General features: G+C 41.7%; 1 protein-coding gene across 2 annotated transcripts in view; it reads right to left on the minus strand.

Annotated features, from left to right (window-relative positions):
• Positions 1–23,164, minus strand: part of WWP2 (WW domain containing E3 ubiquitin protein ligase 2) — a 145,065-nt gene that overhangs the window by 116,632 nt on the left and 5,269 nt on the right. For both annotated transcript variants that reach the window (XM_079906852.1, XM_079906853.1), the window contains exon 2: positions 6,314–6,398. In XM_079906852.1, coding sequence (XP_079762978.1) covers positions 6,314–6,383 — 70 coding nt within the window. In that variant the 5' untranslated portion in view covers positions 6,384–6,398. The remainder of the gene's footprint in view (positions 1–6,313; positions 6,399–23,164) is intronic.

Consider the following 23,164-nt stretch of genomic DNA (forward strand, 5'->3'; position numbering starts at 1 on the left):
GTGGCAGCATTTCTGATGCTTACACGGCACCAGCAAGCGAGGGGCCCAGCACCAACTAAGCAAGCATACGCCCAGGGCTGGGTGCTAGACAAGCTCCTTTTGTAGCACTTATCAGCCATGGTGGAAACTCCAGATCACTAGGACGAAACCCATCTGGATGTTTTCTATCCTATGCCCCAAATCAGAGCATGTAACTGACGTTCCTTACCCATGATGACAAGACTGCCTGAACCTGAGTTCCCATCAAGAGTTAGCAAACCTCTCCTCCTAGACCCTTCTGAGGGATGACAGTCCTATAAGGGTCCACAACTTGGCAAAGGGCAAAGCCACCTCTGATTGTTTTTTAGCAATACGTGTCTTCTCCAGGACCAAAAGAACACTAGAGAGAAAGTCAAGGAACAGCAGCAACAAAAGCTGTCGTGAAGATTAAGAAGCAACAAGAGTTGGTACTAGGAAAAAAGGTCGTAGAGCTGGGAAATGTGGCCCAGAGTGGGAAAATGAAAATACTACACACATAGACCAAGGTTAACTGAGGCCACCTGGTGGTGTGAGCGCAGATCTGCAGGCAGACCCTTAAATGTAAAAATATAGATAAAAAATAGGGACTAGTTATATAGAGTCCTACCATTTTGAGCTAGACAGTTTCTTTGAAATCAACAAGTTCAAACCCTTTATTTAATAGTTGGGCAAACTAAGATCCAGGGAAGTGAGACATATCCAAAATCACAGAGCTAGTCAAAGGCAGTGCTAAGCCTGGAACCAAGCCTCCCAGCTCCCGGGCTGATTCTTTGAACCCTTCCATCAAATTTCCCTTTTGGTCCTTGTTTTTTTAGTATCTACTTTTAAAAAAAATTTTTTTTGATATAATTTCAGACATTTAGAAAAGCTGCAAGACTAATACAAAGATTTCTTATAAACCCTTCACCGGGGACTTCCCTGGTGGTACAGTGGTAGAGAATCCCCTTTCCAACTCAGGGGACGCGGGTTCAATCCCTGGTCGGGGAAGTAAGATCCCACAAGCTATGGGGCAACTAAGCCCGTGCGCCACAACTACTGAGCCCACGCGTCTCAATTAGAGACAGAAAACCTGCACGACACGACTAGAGAGAAGCCCACGTGCCACAACAAAAGATCTCACATGCCACAAAGAAGACCCAACGCAGCCAAATAAATAAATAAAATAATTTGATTAAAAAAACCCTTCACCCAAAGTCACCAAATATTAACTTTCTACGCTACTTGCTTTATTACTCTCTCTTTTCCTCTCCCTAAATACTTCAGTGTGTCTTTTCTAAGAACTAAGACATTTTCTAACGTTACCATAGTATAAATATCAACACTGGGAAATTCAACATTCTTTAATACTATTATCTAAGGTACAGACCTTATTCAAATTTTGCCAATTACCCTATCAATGTCCATTATAGCAAAAGAGAAAAGATTTTTTTCTAGTCCTGGACTCAATCTAAGATCACATGGTGCAGTTAGTAGTTTTTTGTGAAGTTTCCAATTTACATAAAAATTGAAAGAATAGAATAAATAATTGCACATTATTTACTAACTGCTATCATTTTGCCACATATGCTTTTCTGCCTCTCTCTCAGCGTCTATCATCGATATTACCCAGAGAACTTCTGCAATAATAAAAATGTTCTACACCAGCGCTCTCCAATACATTGCCATGAGATACATGTGGCTATAAAGCACTTGAAATATGGCTAGTGAGACTGAGGACTGGAGCTTTAAATTTTATTTAATTTTAATGTAAATAGTTCTATGTGGCTATACTTGCTACCCTATTGGATAGCACAGGACCCAGATATATATATGACATCTGTATTTAAAAAAAAAGTTAGTTGGAGATATCATGACAGATCGGCCCTGATTACTTTCAGAATGCAATTCCAAACAATAAGGGCATTCTTCCACCTACCACACCACCACTATTATACCTAAAAAAAAAAATGTATAGTCACTCCTTCCATCATTTGATACCCATTCCATATTCAAATTTTCCCAGTTGTTCCCAACTTTTTTTTTTAATATTTATTTATTTGATTGTGCCAGGATTTAGTTGCGGCTCTCCAGCTCTGTAGTTGTGGCACGCGGGCTTCTTAGTTGTGGCATGCCAACTCTTAACTGTGGCATGCATGTGGGATCTAGTTCCCTGACCAGGGATCGAATCCATGCCCTCTGCATTGGGAGCACAGAGTCATAACCACTGCGCCACCAGGGAAGTCCCCCAAACATATTTTTATAGCTGTTTTTCTCCCAACCCAGGATCCAATCAAGATGAACAAACTGTACATGTGGGATCTTCCCGGACCGGGCACGAACCCGCGTCCCCTGCATCGGCAGGCGGACTCTCAACCACTGTGCCACCAGGGAAGCCCCATGACAATGATTTTTAAAGACTTCCTTCCACCAGCTGTCTTATAGAATGCTAAATCCTGCATTTTTCTGATTGTTTCCTCATGGTTAGATTTACAGTGAACATTTTTGTCAAGAATACTAACTACACAGGTTAGGTTGTATACTTCTTACTGTACACACCAGGCCATCCTCCTACTGGGGATACTAATTTTGATCCCATGGTTAATGTGGGGTTTGCCAGGTCACTCCACTGTAAAGATACATTTTCCCCGCAGTAATTTATAATTAATAAGTGGGGTGATATTTTCAATGTTTCTTGTTCTTAAAAGACAAGCCAGGGCTTCCCTGGTGGCGCAGTGGTTGAGAGTCCGCCTGCCGATGCAGGGGACACGGGTTCGTGCCCCAGTCCGGGAAGATCCCATATGCCGCAGAGCGGCTAGGCCCGTGAGCCATGGCCGCTGAGCCTGTGCGTCCGGAGCCTGTGCTCCGCAACGGGAGAGGCCACAACAGTGAGAGGCCCGCGTACCGCAAAAAAAAAAAAAAAAGACAAGCCAAAATACAGGTCTCAAGTTTATCTAGAAAGTTTATTTACTATTTGATAAAATATAAATGTCAGTTTCTTATACATGGAGTCACATCTTCACATAGGATTTAGCTTTTAAAGTCAACAAATAAGGCAAAAAATCACATATTTCCAAAATTATACCCCTGAAAAGCTCTTAGGAAGGCAACAGAATAGAGTGTGGCATATTATCCTTCTATAGGTTCCAAACAGCCAGTTTTTTGCTTTGCTGTGCTGTGTTTTCAGTGTTCCTTCAGTTAAATATCAGATAAAATAGTTGGCTTACGTTTGAGGACCTTAGTGTGTTTAAAAAGTGTATTGTAAAACTCTAGGACTGGGGGAGAAGGATAAATTGGGAGATTGGGATTGACATATACACACTATTACTATATATAAAATAGATAACCAGGGCTCCCCTGGTGGCGCAGTGGTTAAGAATCCGCCTGCCAATGCAGGGGACACGGGTTCGAATCCTGGTCCAGGAAGATCCCATATGCCACAGAGCAACTAAGCCCGTGTGCCACAACTACTGAGCCTGCGCTCTAGAGCCAGAGAACCACAAGTACTGAGCCCACGTGCCACAACTACTGAAGCCCTCGTGCCTAGAGCCCATGCTCCGCAACAAGAGAAGCCACTGCAATGAGAAGCCCGTGCACCACAACGAAGAGTAGCCGCCGTTCGCCGCAACTAGAGAAAAGCCCGCGCGCAGCAACAAAGACCCGACGCAGCCAAAAAGATAAATAAATAAAATTAATTAATTTAAAAAATAAATACAATAGATAACTAATAAGGACCTACTGTATATAACACAGGGAACTCTACTCAATATTCCTTAATGACCTATATGGGAAAAGAATCTTAAAAAGAGTGGATATATGCATATGCATAACTGATTCACTTTACCATACACCTGAAACTAACACAACATTGTAAATCAACTATACTCCAATAAAAATTTTTAAAGATAAAAAATAAAAAAATAAATCTCTAGGACTGCACTAGAAGAGGCACAGGGAACTGAGGCAGAGAGGGGACAGCATAGCAACAGCTCCCAAATTACACCAGAGGCTCTATCCACAAAATGCACAGGAGGAAGAACCACCCACACTGTTTAAATGGTTGCTTCTCTCCTCTTTCTCCCCCACCATTTTCCTGGATGGTATTATCAACTCCCTATAGCTTAAGTGCATATATAACGAGGTGCACCTGTATTATCAAGTTAGCTCTCTCCACACTAGTGAGAAAATACACATCAGGGAAAGGCAAGAGAGAAACCTTTAGAAGTCAGAGTGTGTTCCTGAATAACATGGTCCCAAAACAGGGACCTCAGGATATCACCAGTTTCCATGGGCAGGCTTCTGTTCTGACCTAGCCCTGCTAATTATTAGATAGGCAGTAAAGGCTGTAGTCTCGAGTTCAAAACCCTACCAGTTCACTCTATTCCTTCTCCCTTCTCAAAAGGGCTGGAGCAGCCATGAGACACCAAGAAAAGTAATTAAAATATATGAAGACTATAAAAAAAATCAATAACTCAATAAGAAACAGGCAAAAAATAGACACAGGCAACCCACAGAAAAGGAAATACAGATTTACTTAAACATATGATAAGACACTAAACATCACTTATCATTTAATGAGAAGTAAAACTATGCTGAGAGCACAATTTTTTTTAACCAACCAGACTGGCAAAGATAAAAAAAAAAAAATCTGACAACATATCATGTTGGTAAAGGTGTGGGGACTACAGCCGTACCACCCTGAATGCCCCCAAACTCGGAAGCTAAGCAGGGTTGGACCTGGGTAGTACTTGGATGGGAGACCGCTTGGCAATACCAGGTGCTGTAGGCTTAAAAAAAAAAAAAAAGATGACGTGGGGAAAGGAGCACTCACTGATAACAACAGGTTCCCTCCAGGCGAGGGAACTGGGGAGCTGCAGGAATGGAAACAACTGTAAACTATGTGAGTTCATGAAATAAATGAATAACATTTCCATTTTTCAAACAATAATTTAAAAATTTGGACCAAAGATACAATTTTGTCTCCCAATGATCATGCTGAGAGGCCTGAGCCCAGATACTGAATGCCACTCCTCTCTCCCCGAGCATCTTGTGGTCCCGTGACTCCTCCTCCTAAAGCTACTGGAGCAGCAGGCTTTCATCCGTGTGATATTTACTGAGGCCTCACTATGTGTCAGGCACTGTTCTAGGCTTTGGGGCATCAACAGTAAGCAAAACAGACAAAAACCCCTGTTCTCGTGGAGCTTACATTCTACGGAAAGAGACAGTGAATAAATGAAATAGATTCCAATAGGTCAAACATTAAATAGTGATAGGGGCTGATAAGAAAAAGATAAGGTGATGAAGGGGAGAGACATGAGGGAATCAGGGTAGGGAGCCTTTAGATGGGGGAATCAGGGAAGGCCTCGTTGAAGAGAGTGACTTTGGGGTAAAAACCTGCAGAAAGTAAGGAAGCAGACCAGGTAGATAACTCAGCCAAAAGAGCATTTCATTCAGTGGGAACAGCAAGTGCAAAGGCCCAGGGGTGGGAGTGTACCTGGTAGAGGCAATGAATAGCACGGGAGGTCCATGTGGACCTGTGCATCTAGCCAAAGAGGAGTAAATGTGGAACAGGAAATGAGAAATGGAAGGGGTCATATCACGTGGGATCTTCAGCTTGTATGCGGAGTGAGATAGACAGTCCTTGATGTGTTTGAGCAGAGAAGTGACAAGAGCTGGCTTACACTGTAACAAGATCACTGGCTGCTGTGCGATAAACAGAATGAAGCGGGGCAAAGGGCAGAAGTAGGAAGCCAGGTTAGGAGGCTACCGCCTTAATCTAGGGCAGAGATGATGCCAGCTGGTGGGTCAGCAGAGGTGGTGAGAAGTGGCTGAACGCTGCCCACATTTTGAATGTAGACAAAACCAGATTTGCTGAATACAGGATATTGAGGAAAAAAAAAAAAATCAGGTCAGTTCCAGGCATGTCACATTTTAGACGTTTACTAAGCCTTCAAGTGGAGATGCCAAGTGGGCTATTGGATATACAAACCTGGAGTTCAGAGACAAGGCCAGGCTGGAGATACAAATGTGGCAGTGATCCTACTATTTGGTGGCATTTAAAGTGATAAGGTTTGGATGAGCTCACCAAGGGAATGAGCGTAGATAGAAAAGAGCCCTGGAGAAGGAAGGATTTGCCATTTTATATAATTCTTTCCAAAAGTTCTTTTTTTCCCCCTCCTCTTCAAAAACTCCAGCTATAATATGACAACCCTATAAGAATGAATAGTTGTGCTCGTAAGCCAAAGTGTGGTATAATTCCACCTCTTTCCCAAAGATGGGGCTGGACCTGAAATGACAAACTTCACACAGTGCCACTCACCTTTCAGAATAAGCTGAGACTTCTCAAAAGGCAGGGCGACCCCTGCCCGGCTGGAGCTGGCAGATGCCATGTCATCACCAGGAAACTGAAAGACAAACAAAGCAGCAGGTTTAGAGGATATCTGATAAGAGACTGAGGAACTGAACCCAATTTTAATATCTAAGTCTAAAGAGATAGAAGCAAGAAAATATAAACATCCAGGACTTCTCTAGTGGTGCAGTGGTTAGGAATCCACCTGCCAATGCAGGGGACACGGGTTAAAGCCCTGGTCCGGGAAGATCCCACATGCCACGGAGCAACTAATAAGCCCGTGTGCCACAAATACTGAGCCCGTGTGCCACAACTACTGAAGCCCACACGCCTAGAGCCCGTGCTCCTCAACAAGAGGAGCCACCGCGATGAGAAGTACATGCACAGCAACAAAGAGTAGCCCCCTTCACCGCAACTAGAGAAAGCCCACGCGCAGCAACAAAGACCCAACACAGCCAAAAATAAATAAATAAAATTTATTTAAAAAAAAAGAAAATATAAACATCTAAGCAACTGCAGCCACGCTGCTTCAGGCAGAGTGATGTCTGTCTCATAATGACTACTGAATCTGGGTAGGACTTGGATGGGCTAAGAAGGACACAGCACTGCTATATCAACCTCTTAAGGATGGAGAGCCTAAAATAATATCTCCAAAAAGAAAGTCACAGTTCAACAATTTTTTAAAAAGTAGGGACCTTCCCGGCAGTCCAGTGGTTAAGACCCTGAACTTCCACTGGAGGGGGCACGGGTTCAATCCCTGGTCGGGGAACTAAGATCCCAAATGCCTCATGGTGTGGCCAAAAAATAAATAAATAAAATTTTTAAACATTAAAAAAATTCTAAAGTAATATTAAACCAATTTTTTAAATGGACAGATTTTAATAAAAGTTTCTCCAAGAAGATACACCAGTAAATGTGTTTAATGGCCAAGGAAATGACAGACCAGGATTCAATCTACATCTTCTGATTCCAAAGCCCAACATTCATCCAGTCGACTACTCTGCTATCACCTGGATGTGCACATGGGCCTGGCCAACAAAGCACATGAAATAATTTTTGATGGACCTCATTAGCCATAAGGCATCCCTGTCACTCCATCTTGGCTAGAAGCAGAAGTCTATCTTGCATTTTGAGTGGATCTTTTACTCATACATAATTGTGTAACATCGTCATTTGTCATTTGGAAAATATTTGATTCACTGAGTTCTATAGATATTCCAAATGTTGACCCATTTCATTATACCCTATCCAAAATATCACATTTGTGAATGTCACCACTGATCTCATCAGACAAGTTTTTGAGTATTGGGAAGCTGTCAAGCTCTTTGTGGTAGATGGAAGTCTTCCAAATTTCTAATTTTCACTTAAAAACTCATATTCTATCATTGGCAACAAGCACTGTCAGTTGTTTTCCTTGAAGTGACAGGCTTACTTCATTCATCTTCAGGAAAATGTCTGCCAAACACCCAAATCTATTAACGCTAGTTTATCTGTTGATTTTTTTTTAAGTAAAAAATGGTATTTCATGAAAAAAGCAACTATGTAATACAGCTTTTAATTGAGTCATACAAGTGCTTTTTCTCAGCACAACAATTATACTTCAGTATGCAGGAGAACCTCAGGCCCTCTTTGCGCATTGACAATACGGAGCTTCTGATACTCGCCCTCAATCCTGCTCCACATCTCAGTTAATGACAACTCCCTCCATCCAGTGGCTCAGGCCAAAATTCTGGGGCTCATTCATGCTTCCCCTTTCCCTCTCACACCCCACATTCAACCCATCAATAAATCCTATTGATTCTACCTTTAAAATATTTCCAAGCTCAAACATTTCTCTCCATCTGCACTGTCACTGCCTTGCTCCAAACACCATCATCTCTTAGCTGGGTTATTGTTTTTCCTGCTTCTGCTCTCTGTCCCCTTCAATCCAATTTCTACGTTCAGCAAGAGTCCTGTCTTTTAATATGTAATCAGATCATATCACTGTGCTATTCAAAAACTGGAAGCTATCCAGGGGCTTCCCATCTACCTCAAAGTCCTTGTAATGACCTTAGAGGGACGGCGTGATACACTACCACACACCTCTCTGACCTGGCCTCCCATTTCTTTCCCCTCTCCCTACCTTCCCCATGGGCCTCCTCGCTGTTGCTTGAACATGCCAGCCACGTTCCCCCATCAGACTTCTACCTCTCTGTCTAGAATTCTCTTTTCCCAACTGTCCACATATACAGCTTATTCCTTCACTGCCTTCAGGCATTAACTCAAATGTTGCTTTCTTAAGGGGCCTTCCCTGGCCACCCTGTCAACCTCACCTCTCCACACACACTGTACCCATCCTTCCCTAGTTTACATTTCTGCCTTAGCATTTATCACTGACACGGTTCATAGTGTACTGATTTCTTGTGTGTACTGTCTCCCTCCTCTAGAAGGTAAGCTCCATGAGGGCTGAGATGTGTGTCCCCCTCTTAGCCCTGTAGCCTACTATCTGGAATAGTGCCTGGCTCCTAGTAAGAACTCTATATTTATTGAATGAATGAAGAGGTGCATCAACTTTCTGAAATTCAAAAGGATAATGTTTTGACTCCCTTGAAGTTTTTTTGGTAAAGCAATAAACATATCAACTCTTTTACCCATCAGATTAGCAAGAGATCAGAAGTCTGACAATAGTGTTGCTGAGAAGTCTCACAGGCTTCTGGAAGCAGTGCAAGTTAGACGGTACCCGGCAACCTCCGATAGAGTTAAAGATGCATATATTGTAGTTCCCAGGATTCCACTCCTAGGTATTTGCCAATAAAGATGCATATATTGTACTTCCCAGGATTCCACTCCTAGATATTTGCCAGGGGAAAATCTTCCAACAAATGCAGAAGCAACCGTGTTCAAAATGTTCATCATGGCAATGTTTATAACAGCAAAAATTTATAAATAACCTAAATGTCCATCAATGAGGGAATGCATAAATTGTGAAATAGTTATAAAATGGGATGCCATATAGTTCTTGAAATGTATGAATTCAACTGATATGTACAAACCCCAAACTATAATACTAGAACTAAAAAAAAAAAAAAAAAAGCAAGTGATAGCTTAAGTGTAGGGCAGTGCCATTGGTATACACTTGAACTTTCACAAAACAATTGTATCTACTGTTGTGGACACACATAAATGGTATGAAAGTATAGAAGCATGGATGGGAAGGAACCACACCAAGTTCAGGACAGAAGTTACCTCTGGGGTAGCGGAAGAGGGAGCAGGGGAACTGGAGTGAACAGAGAGACCAAGGGAACTTCGACTGTATCTGCAACATTTCATGTTTTAAAGGAAGAAGTTCTGAAGCAAATATGGCAAAATGCTACTATTCATTAAATCCAGATGGTGGTTTTTATGACTGCTTGTTATCTTATTCTCTGAACCACTTCATATGTTTGATCTTTTTCATAATTTAACAATAGTTTTAAAGGGGATAAAAACATGATATCTTGAGTAATGAAGGAAAGATTAATGATTGTAAATTAAGCCTCGGGGCTTTTAGTAACAGGTTAAAGCACTAAAAGCTGGAAATCCATTATTTATAGACTTTAAAAAGAAAACAATTTTAAAATGTTTACATCTACTGGGACTCATTCTAAGGGTAGAAGCAACTTGACTAAGGGTAGTTTTTAAACTAGCTTGTTCTCCCTGAGCTTTAACTGTTTTTAGCCTTTGCTATGAACTAGAGAGAATTCTGGAGAATGAAACGCAAAGCCCTCGCATGGCCTGTTACATGGGAGAAAGACCAAACCTTTCGATCTATACTTCGTGGCTCCAAAACAAAACCAATCAGATAAATTCCAGAGGCGGCTCAGAACAAAACCAACAGGGAAAGTAGTAGAAATAGAGTAGATAAGACTACCATGTTTTCTTCCTCCCATGTCTTTCATAATTACAGGCCACTGTTTACTAACAATAGCCCATGTTATTTATGCACGGCTTTGTCTCCAGATCCATTAGCAAGATACCACCCTGACACTACAAGGTAGGTATCTTTTCTTTTCTTTTTTCTAAATAAATTTATTTATTTTATTTATTTATTTTTTTGGCTGTGTTGGGTCTTCCTTGTTGCGCACCAGCTTTCTCTAGTTGCGGCGAGCGGGGGCTACTCTTTCGTTGCGGTGCGCGGGCTTCTCATTGTAGTGTCTTCTCTTGTTGCAGAGCACGGGCTCTAGGCGCATGGGCTTCAGTAGTTGTGGCCTGCAGGCTCAGTAGTTGTGGCGCACGGGCTTAGCTGTTCCACAGCATGTGGAATCTTCCGGGACCAGGGCTCGAACCCGTGTCCCCTGCATTGGCAGGCAGATTCTTAACCACTGCACCACCAGGGAAGTCCGGCAGGCGGATTCTTAACCACTATGCCACCAGGGAAGCCCCAAGGTAGGTATCTTGAATTGAACCTTTGCAATCCATGTATAAAGACAAATAACCATTACTGTTGAAGGGAAAGTACCCCAAAGTACCTATAATTTCTGTCTCAGGGCCCCATATTGGACAGGATTTCCAATGGGCATGAGGTCCAAACTCCTACTAGCCACTTTAGGAAGCTTATGAAACCTGAGACCCAGATTTTACTCTACACCTGTCTCAGCAACACAAATAGATGACTCTGTACATGCACTCAAGTAATTTTTTCCCCTGCTAATAGTGATGAGAAGTGTTTGCATTCAAATCACTTCCACAAAAACTGAGTTAGCATAAGCCTGGGGCAGGCAGGGGGAGGAGGGAGAACATGTTTAAAACATCACCAAAGGTTATAGATGCTCAATGAATTTCATTATTCAAGGAAGTCATGGATTTATCAGGAGAAAAAGGGGGAAGCCAGAACTAAGTGTGGTAGATCTACCCAAATTTCTTGAAAAAAAAAACAAAAACATTATCCTCTGAACTTAACCTCTATGTAAATCTCGACAAGCACTTTTTAAAATAAAATATAAAATAACAGAGTAGAAAATATTAAAGTACACCATACATAAAGGAAAGTATTATTTCATAAAAAGTTTGTTCAGATAAATGTACATTTACATCTTCATGTATATTGGGTCATGATATAAAATATGTATATGTCTTACTAAAGATTGTAGTCAAAACCTCTTGAGAACAACTGCTCTATAACAATCCTATCTTACTTAGGGTTTTGGATTAGAGAGACACAAACACTAAGCAAATAGACAAACACTAGATTGGGGACTAACTAGTCACTCAGAGAAATGCCATCGGTTTATTATTATCATTTTAGGTCTGAGAAATTTTCCCACATCTATGTAAAACAGTATTTATTCAATCATTCAATACATACTGAGCATTTATTCTGTACCTTATACTGTTTTTGGTGCTAATGATACATCAATGAATAAAACATTTAAAAAAAATTCCTACCCTATAAGAGTCTCCTGGTAAAGAGCCAAGAATGCTCCTGGCTCTGGCAGGGGGATGGGAAAAGTAACCATTGTGCTGTATGCCCAGAGTGTTCTCAAACAGCAGCCTTCACTCCAGGAAAAGGACTCTACCAGGACTTATCCCAAGTGCGGGGGAGGAAATTTCCCTGAGGCCCCCTCTAGACTTCTTATCGCACTGAGAAAGGAAAACAGTTCATAAACACTTGTAAAGGTCACAGCCCAGGGACAGAGACCCACTAAAAGACTGAGATTTAATCATAAAATTATAAAATGCTTTCCCTCTCCCATACTCTGCCACCATATCGAGGGTCCAATAAAATAACAGTGGATTACAGCTGAAAGAGCTAAAAGGTGTATACTCTATTTAAGAAAGAGTTCTTAGGGAAGACCAGAGATTACAGGGGAGACAAAAACAAGGATACTAGCATAATTTGAGGCCTCTGGTACCTACAATTACATCAATCATTAAACACAAGCCAACTCCTAGCCAGATTACACAAAACTCCCAACTAGATAAAGGCCTATTCACCTCAGTTCCTATTACCTAATACATCCTGCCTGGCTTTCAGTTAGAAATTATAAGTTATGCTAAAACGTAAGAAAAAATAGTGTGAAGAGACAAAGCAAGCATCAGAATTAGACTCAGATATGACAGACTTTGGAATTATGAGACAGGGAATTTTAAATAACTATGATTAATATGTTAAGTGCTCTAATGGAAAAAGTAGACAACATATAAAAACAGATGGGTAATGTAAGCAGAGACATGGAAACTCTGAGAAAGAATCAAAAGAAAATGCAGAACATGGTAACAAAAATGAAGAACGCCTTGATGGGCCCATGAGTAGACTGGATGTGGCTGAGGAAAGAATCAGTAAGCTTGAAAATATATTAACAGAAACGTCCCAAACTAAAATGCAAAGAGAAAAAAAGAATTAAAAAAAAAAAGAAAATACAGAACTGCCAAGAACTGTGGGACAATTTCAAAAGGTACAAAATACACATGACTGGAATATCAGAAGAGAGAACAGAGCAAAAGAAATATCTGAAGTAATATGGTCAACAATTTCCCAAAATTAACGACATAACACCAAATAATAGATCCAGGAAGCTCACAGAACATCAAGCAGGATGAATACAAAAATCAAAAAATAAACTTAAAAAAGAAGCAAGGAGAGAGTGCAGTGAAATATTTAAAGTGTTAAAAGAAAAAACCCGGGACTTCCCTGGTGGTCCAGTGGTAAAGACTCCGCGCTCCCAATGCAGGAGGCCTGGGTTCGATCCCTGGTCAGGAAACTAGATCCCGCATGCACACTGCAGCTAAAGATCCTACATGCCACAACCAAAGATCCCGCACGCCGCAACGAAGATCCCGAGTGCCGCAACTAAGACCTGGTGCAGTCAAATAAATAAATAAATATTTTTAAAAAGAAAAAAGAAAAAACCCACCAACCCAGAATTTTGTATCCAATGAAGTTACCCTTTAAAAGTGAAGGAGAAAAAAAGACTTTCTCAAACAAAAACCTGCCCTGCACGAAATGTTGAAAAGAAGTTCCTCAGAAAGAAGGAAAATGATATAGGTCAGAAACTTCTACCTACACAAAGAAAAGAGCATGGCAGAAGGAATAAATGAAGCTCCAACCACTGGCTTCTTTATACAGTAAAAGACTAATGCTTAGGGGAACGGCATATGTGGGAAGCGGATGCCAAATAGGGAACAGACAAGAGAACTAGAGAGGTGACGAGAGGTATGGGGAAACACCATGCAGTGAAAGAACACAGGAATTTGGGAGGGGGTTGGAAGTAGAAATGTTGAACATTGTGGACAAGGCAAGTCTCACTGAGAAGGTGACTTCTGAGCAAAGATCTGACGCAGGAGAAGGAGGGAACTGAGGATATCTGTGTTAGAACATTCCAGGCAGATAAAAGGGCAAGAGCTAAAGCTCTTGAGATGGTTGCATGTCTTGAAAGTGTAAGGAACGAAAGGGGGCCAGCGTGTGCGGCTGGAGGGCAGTGAAAGAGGAGGAGGAAGATAGTGATAAGAGATGCACCTGGAGAATTCCCTGGCAGTCCAGAGGTTAGGACCGTGTGCTTTCACTGCAGGGGCCATGGCTTGGATCCCACAAGCCACATGGTGCAGCCAAAAATTTTAAAAATTAAGAAAAAAAAAAGATGCAACTGAACTTATCCTGTTAGGTAAAGTCATCCTTAATGAACTATGAAATGCCTTGGAGCAGTGGTCCTCAATTCTTTCTACACATTTGAATACCTGGAGAGCAATAAAAACAAAATGAAACAAAAAAAAGCCCCACTGACAACCAAACCCTAACCTCAGAGATTCTCATTGGATTGGTCTGGAGTGGGCCGGGGACAGCTGTGTTATTTAAAAGCTACCCAAATGATTCCAAAGTGAAGTTGTGGTGAGAACCACTGGATCAGTGTTACTGAATCAGCTGAGGCTTCAACTAATTTGACTGCACTGAAAGTAGGACTTTACCTCTGTCAGAAGGCTCAAGGTTAAACTAAAATTATGTCCCAAAATTGCAAATGAAAAAGTGGGGGGAACTTCCTGGTGGTCCAGTGGTTAAGAATCCACCTTCCAATGCACTGGATGCGGCTTCAATCCCTGGTCGGGGAACTGAGATCCCACATGCCGCAGGGCAAATGAGCCCACGTGCCACAACTACTGAGTCCTTGCGCCGCAACTACAGAGCCCACATGCTCTGGAGCCCGCACACCACAACTACAGAGCCCGCATGCCACAACTACTGAGCCCACACGCCACAACTAGAGAGCCTGCATGCCACTCTGAGCCCGCACACTCTGGAGCCCGCATACCACAACTAGAGAGAGGCCCGCGAGCCGCAAATGAAGAGCTGGCACGCTGCAACAAAAGATCCCACTTGCCACAACTAAGACCCGACGTAGCCAAAAAAAAAGAAAAAGAAAAAGTGGGGTGATATGTAACTCTAGGAACAGAATACAGTGGAGGAGCTGTTCCAGGAGTGGTTCCAAGGAGACTAAGTATTGCACCACCTTCCTTGATGCCAACTTTTCCCACAGAGAGTCTTCCAGGGGCTCTCAATGAACATGACAGATTAAACACCTATATTTATCTCTGCTCCCTTCTCAAACCCCAACAAAATGTCAGGAAAGAAACACAAAGAATGTAAACCCACTAAAAAAGAATGGAAAAGGAAACAACAGAGATGGCAGCAACATTTTGGAAAGTGGCAAGTGAGTCAAAACTGAAATCTAACTGCCTGCGATGGGGGAAGTGGGGTTAAAAACAGGAGGGCTGGTAAAAACCTGCATGGAAAAGAGTGCCAGACTCCAGTCCCCACCCACTTCAGCTAGGCACTCATCCCTCCCTAATCCCAAACAGAGAGTTAAATTTTAATCTCTGGATAGGTTAAATCAGACCTGAGAACTTAAGGCATGGTTGAGAGTAGGGATAAGGCACCATATTGATCCAGGGAGATAAGAGAAAGTCTATATCATGAACTATGAGAGGTTTCCCCACCCCCACTTACCTTCCCTCATTTGGGTCCTAGCACGCTTAAGCATACACAACTGTGGAGAGACTCAGACATAAAAGCCAAATATCAAAACAAAGAGGATAAAAAAGAACTCATTGGATAAGCTGATCCTCAAATTCATAAGGAAATGCAAAAGACCCAGAATAGCCAAAATATCTTGAAGAAGAAAGTCGGAGGCTTCACACTTGCTAATCTCAAAATTTACTACAAAGCCACAGTAATCAAGACCGTGTGGTACTGGTATAAGGAAAGACATACAGAGCAATGGTATAGAACTAAGAGTCCAGATACAAACCTGTTGCAGGAAGGGGGACCCCTTCCAGGGCCCGAGAGAGGACTCTTGTCTCACACTCGGAAATGAATTGTCCAAGGAGAAACAAGTGCTGACAAAGCAAGAGACTTTATTGGGAAGGGGCGACCGGGTGCACAGCAGCAGGGTAAGGGAACCCAGTAGAACTGCTCTGCCACATGGTTCATAGTCTCAGGTTTTATGGTGATGGGGTTAGTGTCCAGGTTATCTCTGGCCAATCACTCTGACTCAGGGTCCTTCCTAGTGGCACACACATCGCTCAGCCAAGATGGATTTCAGTGAAAAGGAAGAATCCTTCTCACTAGAATCCAGAAGGGAGGTTGATAGGACATATGGACTGGAGTCTCCTCTCTCCTTTTGACCGGTTGCTGGTAGCTTGTTAGTTCCATGTTTCTTACCAGGACCTCCTATTGTAAGATAACTCAGGCAAGTGGTTACTACTGTGCCTGGCCAGGGTGGGCAGTTTCAGTCAGCGGTTCCCTTAACAATCCCACACTGATGTTCAAGTGATTTTAGACACAAGTGCAAGATACAGTAAGTCCCCTACATACAAATGAATTCTGTTCCGAGAGCACGTTCGTAAGTCCAATTTGTTCATAAGTCCAATTTGTTCATAAGTCCAACAAAGTTAGCCTAGGTACCCAACTAACACAATCAGCTACATAGTACTGTACTGTAATAGGTTTATAATACTTTTCACACAAATAATACATAAAAAACAAACAGACACAAAAAATAAAGAAAACATTTTTAATCTTACAGTACAGTAATCTTACAGACAGACACGTGAACTAACTTACATGACTGGACATGCAAACGCACGTTTGCATCTTTGAAAGTTCGCAACTTGAAGGTTCGTATGTAGGGGACTTACTGTAATTCAATGGGAAAAGAACAATAGTCTTTTCAACATATGGTGCTGGGGCAACTGGATATGCATGTGTAAAGGAAGGAAGTTGGACCCCTCCCTCAGACCTTAGACAAAAATGAACTCAAAATGGATCAAAGACCAAAATATAGGAGCAACTATAGAAGAAGCAATTGGTGTAAATCTTCATGACTTTATCTTTTTTTAATTTTATCGAAATATAATTAATTCCATGACTTTATATTAAGAGATAGTTTCTTAGATATGATAGGAGAAACACAAACAATGGAAGAAAAACTAGATAAATTCAACTTCATCAAAAATTTAAAATGGGGCTTCCCTGGTGGCGCAGTGGTTGAGAGTCCGCCTGCTGATGCAGGGGACACGGGTTCATGCCCCGGTCCGGGAAGTTCCCACATGCCGCGGAGCGGCTAGGCCCGTGAGCCATGGCCACTGAGCCTGCGCGTTCGGAGCCTGTGCTCCACAACAGGAGAGGCCACAACAGTGAGAGGCCCGTGTACCACAAAAAAAAAAAAAAAAAAAAAGGCAAAAGATTTAAACAGACATTTCTCCAAAGAAGATATACAAATAAACAATAAGCATATGAAAAGATGCTCAAACACCATTAATCACTAGAGAAATGGAAATTAAAACCACAGTGAGATACCACTTCACACAAACCAAAATGGCCAAAACCAAAAAGCATACAATAATAAGCACAAGCGAGAACTTGGACAAATTGAAATCCTCATACGCTGCAGGCAAGAAATGAAAAATGGTGAGCAGCTTTGGAAGAGTTTGTTCAAAAAGTTAAACACAGAATTACCATTAAGACCCAGCCATTCCATTTTTAGGTATACACCCAAACGAACTGAAATGTGTCCACACAAAAATTTGTACACAAATGTTCATAGCAGGATTATTTGTAGTAGTTACAAAGTGGAAACAACCCAAATGTTTATCAACTGATAAATGGATAAACAAAATGTAGTATATCCATAAAGTGGTATATTATTTGGCCATAAAAAGGAACGAAGTACTGTTTCATGCTGCAATATGGATGAACCTTGAAAACATTATGCTAAGTGAAAGAAGCCAGAACAAAAGACCCAATTATCATATTTCATTTATATGAACTATCTAGAATAAATAAACCCACATAAACAGTAAGTAGATTAATGGTTGTCCAGGGCAGAGGGTTGGGGGTCGGAGTGACCGTTAAGGAGTACACGTTTTCTTTTGGGTGATGAAAATATTCTGGGATTAGATAGTGATGATGGTTGCACAACTTTGTAAAAAATACTAAAATCCACTGAGCTGAACATTTCAAACTGGTGAATTTTAAGGTATGTGAATTATATTTCAATTTTTTTAACTCATAGTTAAATGTAACCGTGGTCAGAGAAAACCTCAAAACAATTCAGAGAGATAAGAGAAAATGTTTCATCCATGAAACAAAAACAGAATGTAATTTTAAAGGAAGAAAGGAAGGGAGAGAGGGAAGTTGGTTGGTTGATTCAGAGAATAAGCAAATGCTCTTGGAAAGGACAGATCTCATAGCAGAAATGAAGTTGATAAAGTGAGGACATATTCTAAGAAATAGAACCAAAAGAAAAAGAAGATGGTAGATAGGAGAGAAAAGACTTTTTTTTTAATTCTTCCTTTTTGTTTTCTTTTTTTTTTTTTTTTGGCCATGCAGCTTACAGGATCTTAGTTCCCCGACCAGGGATCAAACCTGGGCCCACAGCATTGGAAGCTCGGAGTCCTAACCATTGGACCACCAGGGAATTCCCAAGACTTTTTTAAAATAGTAGATTCATTTAAAATGTCCAATGTCTGACTTAGTCCAGAAATAGAAAAGAGGACAAAAAGAAAGACAGCAAAGAAACGTTACAGATTTTTCTTAAGCTGAAGGATATACATTTCTAGACAGAAAGAACCTGAGTGCCCAGAACAATGAATGAAAAACAAAAACAAAAAAACACACTAAGATAAAACGTCATGAAAGTTCAAAACACGAGAACAAAGAGTATACACGCTTCCAGCCACATTTACAAAGAACAGGAATCAGAATGGCATCAGACTTCACAGTACTACTGGATGCTAGAAGACAATGCAATGCTTCACATTTCAGATAAAATTATTTCCAATTATTAAATAAAATGATTAATCCCAATTTATAATTAAAATGATTTCCAATCCAGAATTCCATAACCATCAGTCAAGCATGACAGGAAAACAATGATATTTTCAGCTTCGTAACGTGTCAAAAAAATTGCTTCCAAAGCTCATTTTCTTATGAAGCTACTGAAAGATACGCTCTAGGGGAGTAAATGAGAAAGTTGGAGGACAGTGTGTATTCACATGGGAGAGGCAAAAGGAATTCCCAGATTAACGATGAAGAGAAATCCCAAGGCATTACTGTCCATTAGCCTAGAGAGCAACCAGTCCAGATGAGAGAGTTCATAAGACGTGTCATCTTTAGATGAAAGAAAAAAACTGACAAAATAGATTAGATGAGGCATCTGATTGCACTGAAAGAAGTATTATTTTAGCTCTATCAGAATGTTTGGGGCTGAGGTAGTGATAGGTACACAGAAAATTATGCGAATGAAAAAATCAGGAAATAAACAACTCTAGTAAAAACAAAAGCTATTATGAGAAAGGAAATGTAATCCTAATACACAGTGTGGCTCAGCTGTGAATAATATTTATAATCAAAATAGCATGAACAATTTAATCAAAACTTGTGATATGGCTGTAATCAGAAGGTGGGGGTAGAAGAGTACATTTGTGGAGACTGGCCAGAAAGAGAGCTCAGCATCCATCCTCAGTGGTTAAAAGGCAACAGATAAAACTGACAAGCTAAGAAATGATGGTGTACGGATGCCATTTAGAGAAGCAGAAGTCTATACCAGAAAAGAGCTCAAAGAGTTAAAAAGCAATAGATAAGGGCTTCCCTGGTGGCCCAGTGGTTGAGAGTCCGCCTGCTGATGCAGGGGACATGGGTTCGTGCCCCGGACCGGGAAGATCCCACATGCCGCAGAGCGGCTGGGCCCGTGAGCCATGGCTGCTGAGCCTGCACATCCGGAGGCTGTGCTCCTCAACGGGAGAGGCCACAACAGTGAGAGGCCCGCGTACCACAAAAAAAAAAAAAAAAAAACCAATAGATAAAACTGACAAGCTACACTATTTACAATAGCCAAGACATGGAAGCAGCCTAAATGTCCATTGACAGATGAATGGATAAAGAAGATGTGGTACATATACACAATGGAACGTTACTCAGCCATAATAAAAACGAAATAATGCCATTTGCAGCAACATGGATGGATCTAGAGATTATCATACTAAATGAAGTAAGTCAAACAGAGAAAGACAAATATCATATGATATCACTTACATATGGAATCTTTTAAAATGATATAAATGAACGTATTTACAAAACAGAAACAGACTCACAGAGATGGAAAACAAACATGGTTACCAAAGGGGAAAGGGCTACGGAGGGAAGGGATTAAATTAGGAGTTTGGGATTAGCAGATATAAACTACTATATACAAAATAGATAAACAACAAGGTCCTACTGTATAGCACAGAGAACTACATTCAATATCTTGTAATAAACTATAATGGAATATATATATGTGTGTGTATATATATAACTGAATCACTTTGCTGTACACCAGAAACTAATAGAACATTGTAAATCAACTATACTTCAATTAAAAAAAAAACTGACAAGCTAAGAAATGATGGTATAAGGATGCCATTTAGAGATGCAGAAGCCTATACCAGAAAAGAGCTCAATGAGTTAAAAGTCATTGACTCTACAGAACAAGAACCAAGAACAAAAGGGAGTGAAACAAGGAAGTGCTGTTGCGTTATGAGCCGTGTAATGCTATTGGACTTTCTAAACTAAGTGCGTGTGTTATTTGGGGCATAAATAAAATTTAAATTCAAGAAAGGAAAAAGGGTCTCTTCAAATCAGGTCATACGATGATGTCCTTATTTAATTTTTACAAGAGCACCCAGTCTACATTTAATTAGTGTAGTGGGTTGAACTGTAGTCCCCAAAAGATATGCCTAGGTGCTTACCCTCTTGGAACCTGTAAATGTGACCTTATTTGGAAATAGATGTAATTACGTTAAAGCTCTCAAGATGAGACCATCCTTTAGGGTGGGCCCAGTGTCCTTATAGGAGACAGAAGAGAGAAGACACAGACACAGGGAAGAAGGCCATGAAGACTTGGACTGAAGAAATTCCCTGGGTGTCCAGAGGTTAGGACTCGGCACTTTCACAGCCATGGCCCGGGTTCAATCACTGGTCAGGGAACTAAGATCCCGCAAGCTGTGCGGCCAAAAAAAAAAAAAGACTGGGGCTGAGATTTGAGTCTCACAACCTCAAACCCACAAATGCCTAGAGCCACTACAAGAGGCAAAGCAGGATTTCTCCCCCAGTGCGCAGAAGGATCTCAGTTCTGCTGACACAGTTGACACTTTGATTTCAGACCTCTGGCCTCCAGAACTATACAGGAACAAATTTCGGTTGTTTTAAACCACCAAGTTTGTGATAATTTGTTACACACAGGAGGAATTGGAAATTAACATGATTAAGGACAAAGGCTTTTGAAAGATGTGGATTTCATGACAGCAAGCTGAAACTGAAAAGCCTCTTCCAACAACACATCCTTGGGGCACTAGATTTCCATATCCACCTGGACCCAGGTCCGGCTGTAACCTCCCTTAAGAAATAGCCCCTGCAGGGATTTCCCTGGTGGTCTGGGGGGTAAGACTCCACGCTCCCAATGCAGGTGGCCTGGGTTCGATCCCTGGTCAGGGAACTAGATCCCACATGCATGCTGCAACTAAAAGATCCTGTGTGCCGCAACTATAGACCCAGTGCAGTCTAAATAAATATTTTTTTAAAAAAACAATAATAATATTCCATTTGTAAGGACAGACCACATTTTGTTCATCGATTCATCAGTCAATGGACAACTCAACATTTGTCTTATTAGGACGGGTTTTCCTTTTTTTTTTTTTTTGCGGTACGCGGGCCTCTCACTGTTGTGGCCTCTCCCATTGTGGAGCACAGGCTCTGGACGCACAGGCTCAGCGGCCATGGCTCACAGGCCCAGCCGCTCCGCGGCATGTGGGATCTTCCCGGACCGGGGCACGAACCCATGTCCTCTGCATTGGCAGGCGGACTCTCAACCACTGCGCCACCAGGGAAGCCCCCCCCTTTTTTGGGGGGGGGGTTGATTCTTTTTTGTTGTCGTTGGCTGAGCCACGCGGCTTGCAGGATCTTAGTTCCCCGACCAGGGACTGAACCCAGGCCACCACGGTGAAAGTGCCGAGTCCTAACCACTGGACCTCTAGGGAGTTTCCAGGATGGGTTGATTCTTGAAGCCAGGGGACTATAACGGTCAAGGGCACCTTCAGCAAGAGGGCAGCCAGCCTTCTGACTGTACCTTTTCCAGACCCCTTTGATTCACCTCATCCAGTCCTGAGCCACGGTCAGTCTTTCAACAGATGCTCATAGACCCCACTCTGTGCCAGGCCCTGGAAATACAAAGCAGAATGCCACGGGGCCCCTGCCCTCTGGGAGTTCAGATATCTTACTCTAAGAGTCCCCCATTAAATAAATCCTCGAAGAGCTTCTGGCAAGAGAAAGCAAACACATGTCAGATTTAGCAAGTGACAGTTCTTGCAAAATCTGAAGTACCTGATTATTCTTATCACCCAACTTCGGCAAGAACCTTTCAGACCCGTAAATCTTTTGGAAACAAATAGGCTTCACCAGTCACTAACCATTGAGTGGCACTGGACAAGTTACTTCTCATCCTCTCTAAATTTCAGTTTCCTCATCTGTGACATGAACCTAATGATAGCACTACCTTATAAGATTATCGTAGGGAATAAATGAGTTCAGGTAAAGCAGCCAGCAAATACTAAGTGCTCTTCAAGTAGTACTACAAGCTAAACTTGTTCTTCTTGATGCTGAAATTCTAGGCTCTGAGATTCCTGAAATTCTTGACCCAGCTTTGAGTCAAGAAATCACTGAACACTGATCTTGAGACGAAAGAACCTGTGTAGCAGATGAGGCAGGGAAGAGCAAAAACGACTCACCAGCACCAAGAGTTTATTTTTAATTAGGCCACTGTGGAAACAGGCAGTGCTTCTTATTTATAAGTACAGATCCACCCTGTATCCACTTCTTGAAAGATGCGGATGAGAAGGGTCTGTTCAAAAGATTCTTCCTTCCCTCCACCCTCTCATGCTTTTCCAACGCTAATGCTTCTTTCTCCGCCTCTTTCCTCTGTTCAGCATTGAGTTACCTTCCATTCCCCGAAGGCCCATATTGAAAAACAATCAAACAGAACTGAAGTTGGCCAAATGCCATCTGTACAAAGACCAAGCACATAAGAAGAGAGGGAGGGAGGGACATGGGAAGTCACAGCATTGGAAGCGCAGTGGAATTATAAGCTAGTAATAAAAGAGACTGGGGAGTTCTCTGGTGGCCTAGAGGTTAGGATTCTAGGCTTTCACTGGCATGGCCCGGGTTCAATCCCTGGCTGGGGAAGTGAGGTCCCGCAAACCGCACGGCACAGCCAGAAAAAAAAGAAAAGAGAGAGAGAGACTGGAAAGCAGTTCTAAGGACAAAACAGGAAGCAAAAG

This window comes from Stenella coeruleoalba (genome assembly GCF_951394435.1).
Source record: "Stenella coeruleoalba genome assembly, chromosome: 20".
NCBI classification, from domain to species: domain Eukaryota; kingdom Metazoa; phylum Chordata; class Mammalia; order Artiodactyla; family Delphinidae; genus Stenella; species Stenella coeruleoalba.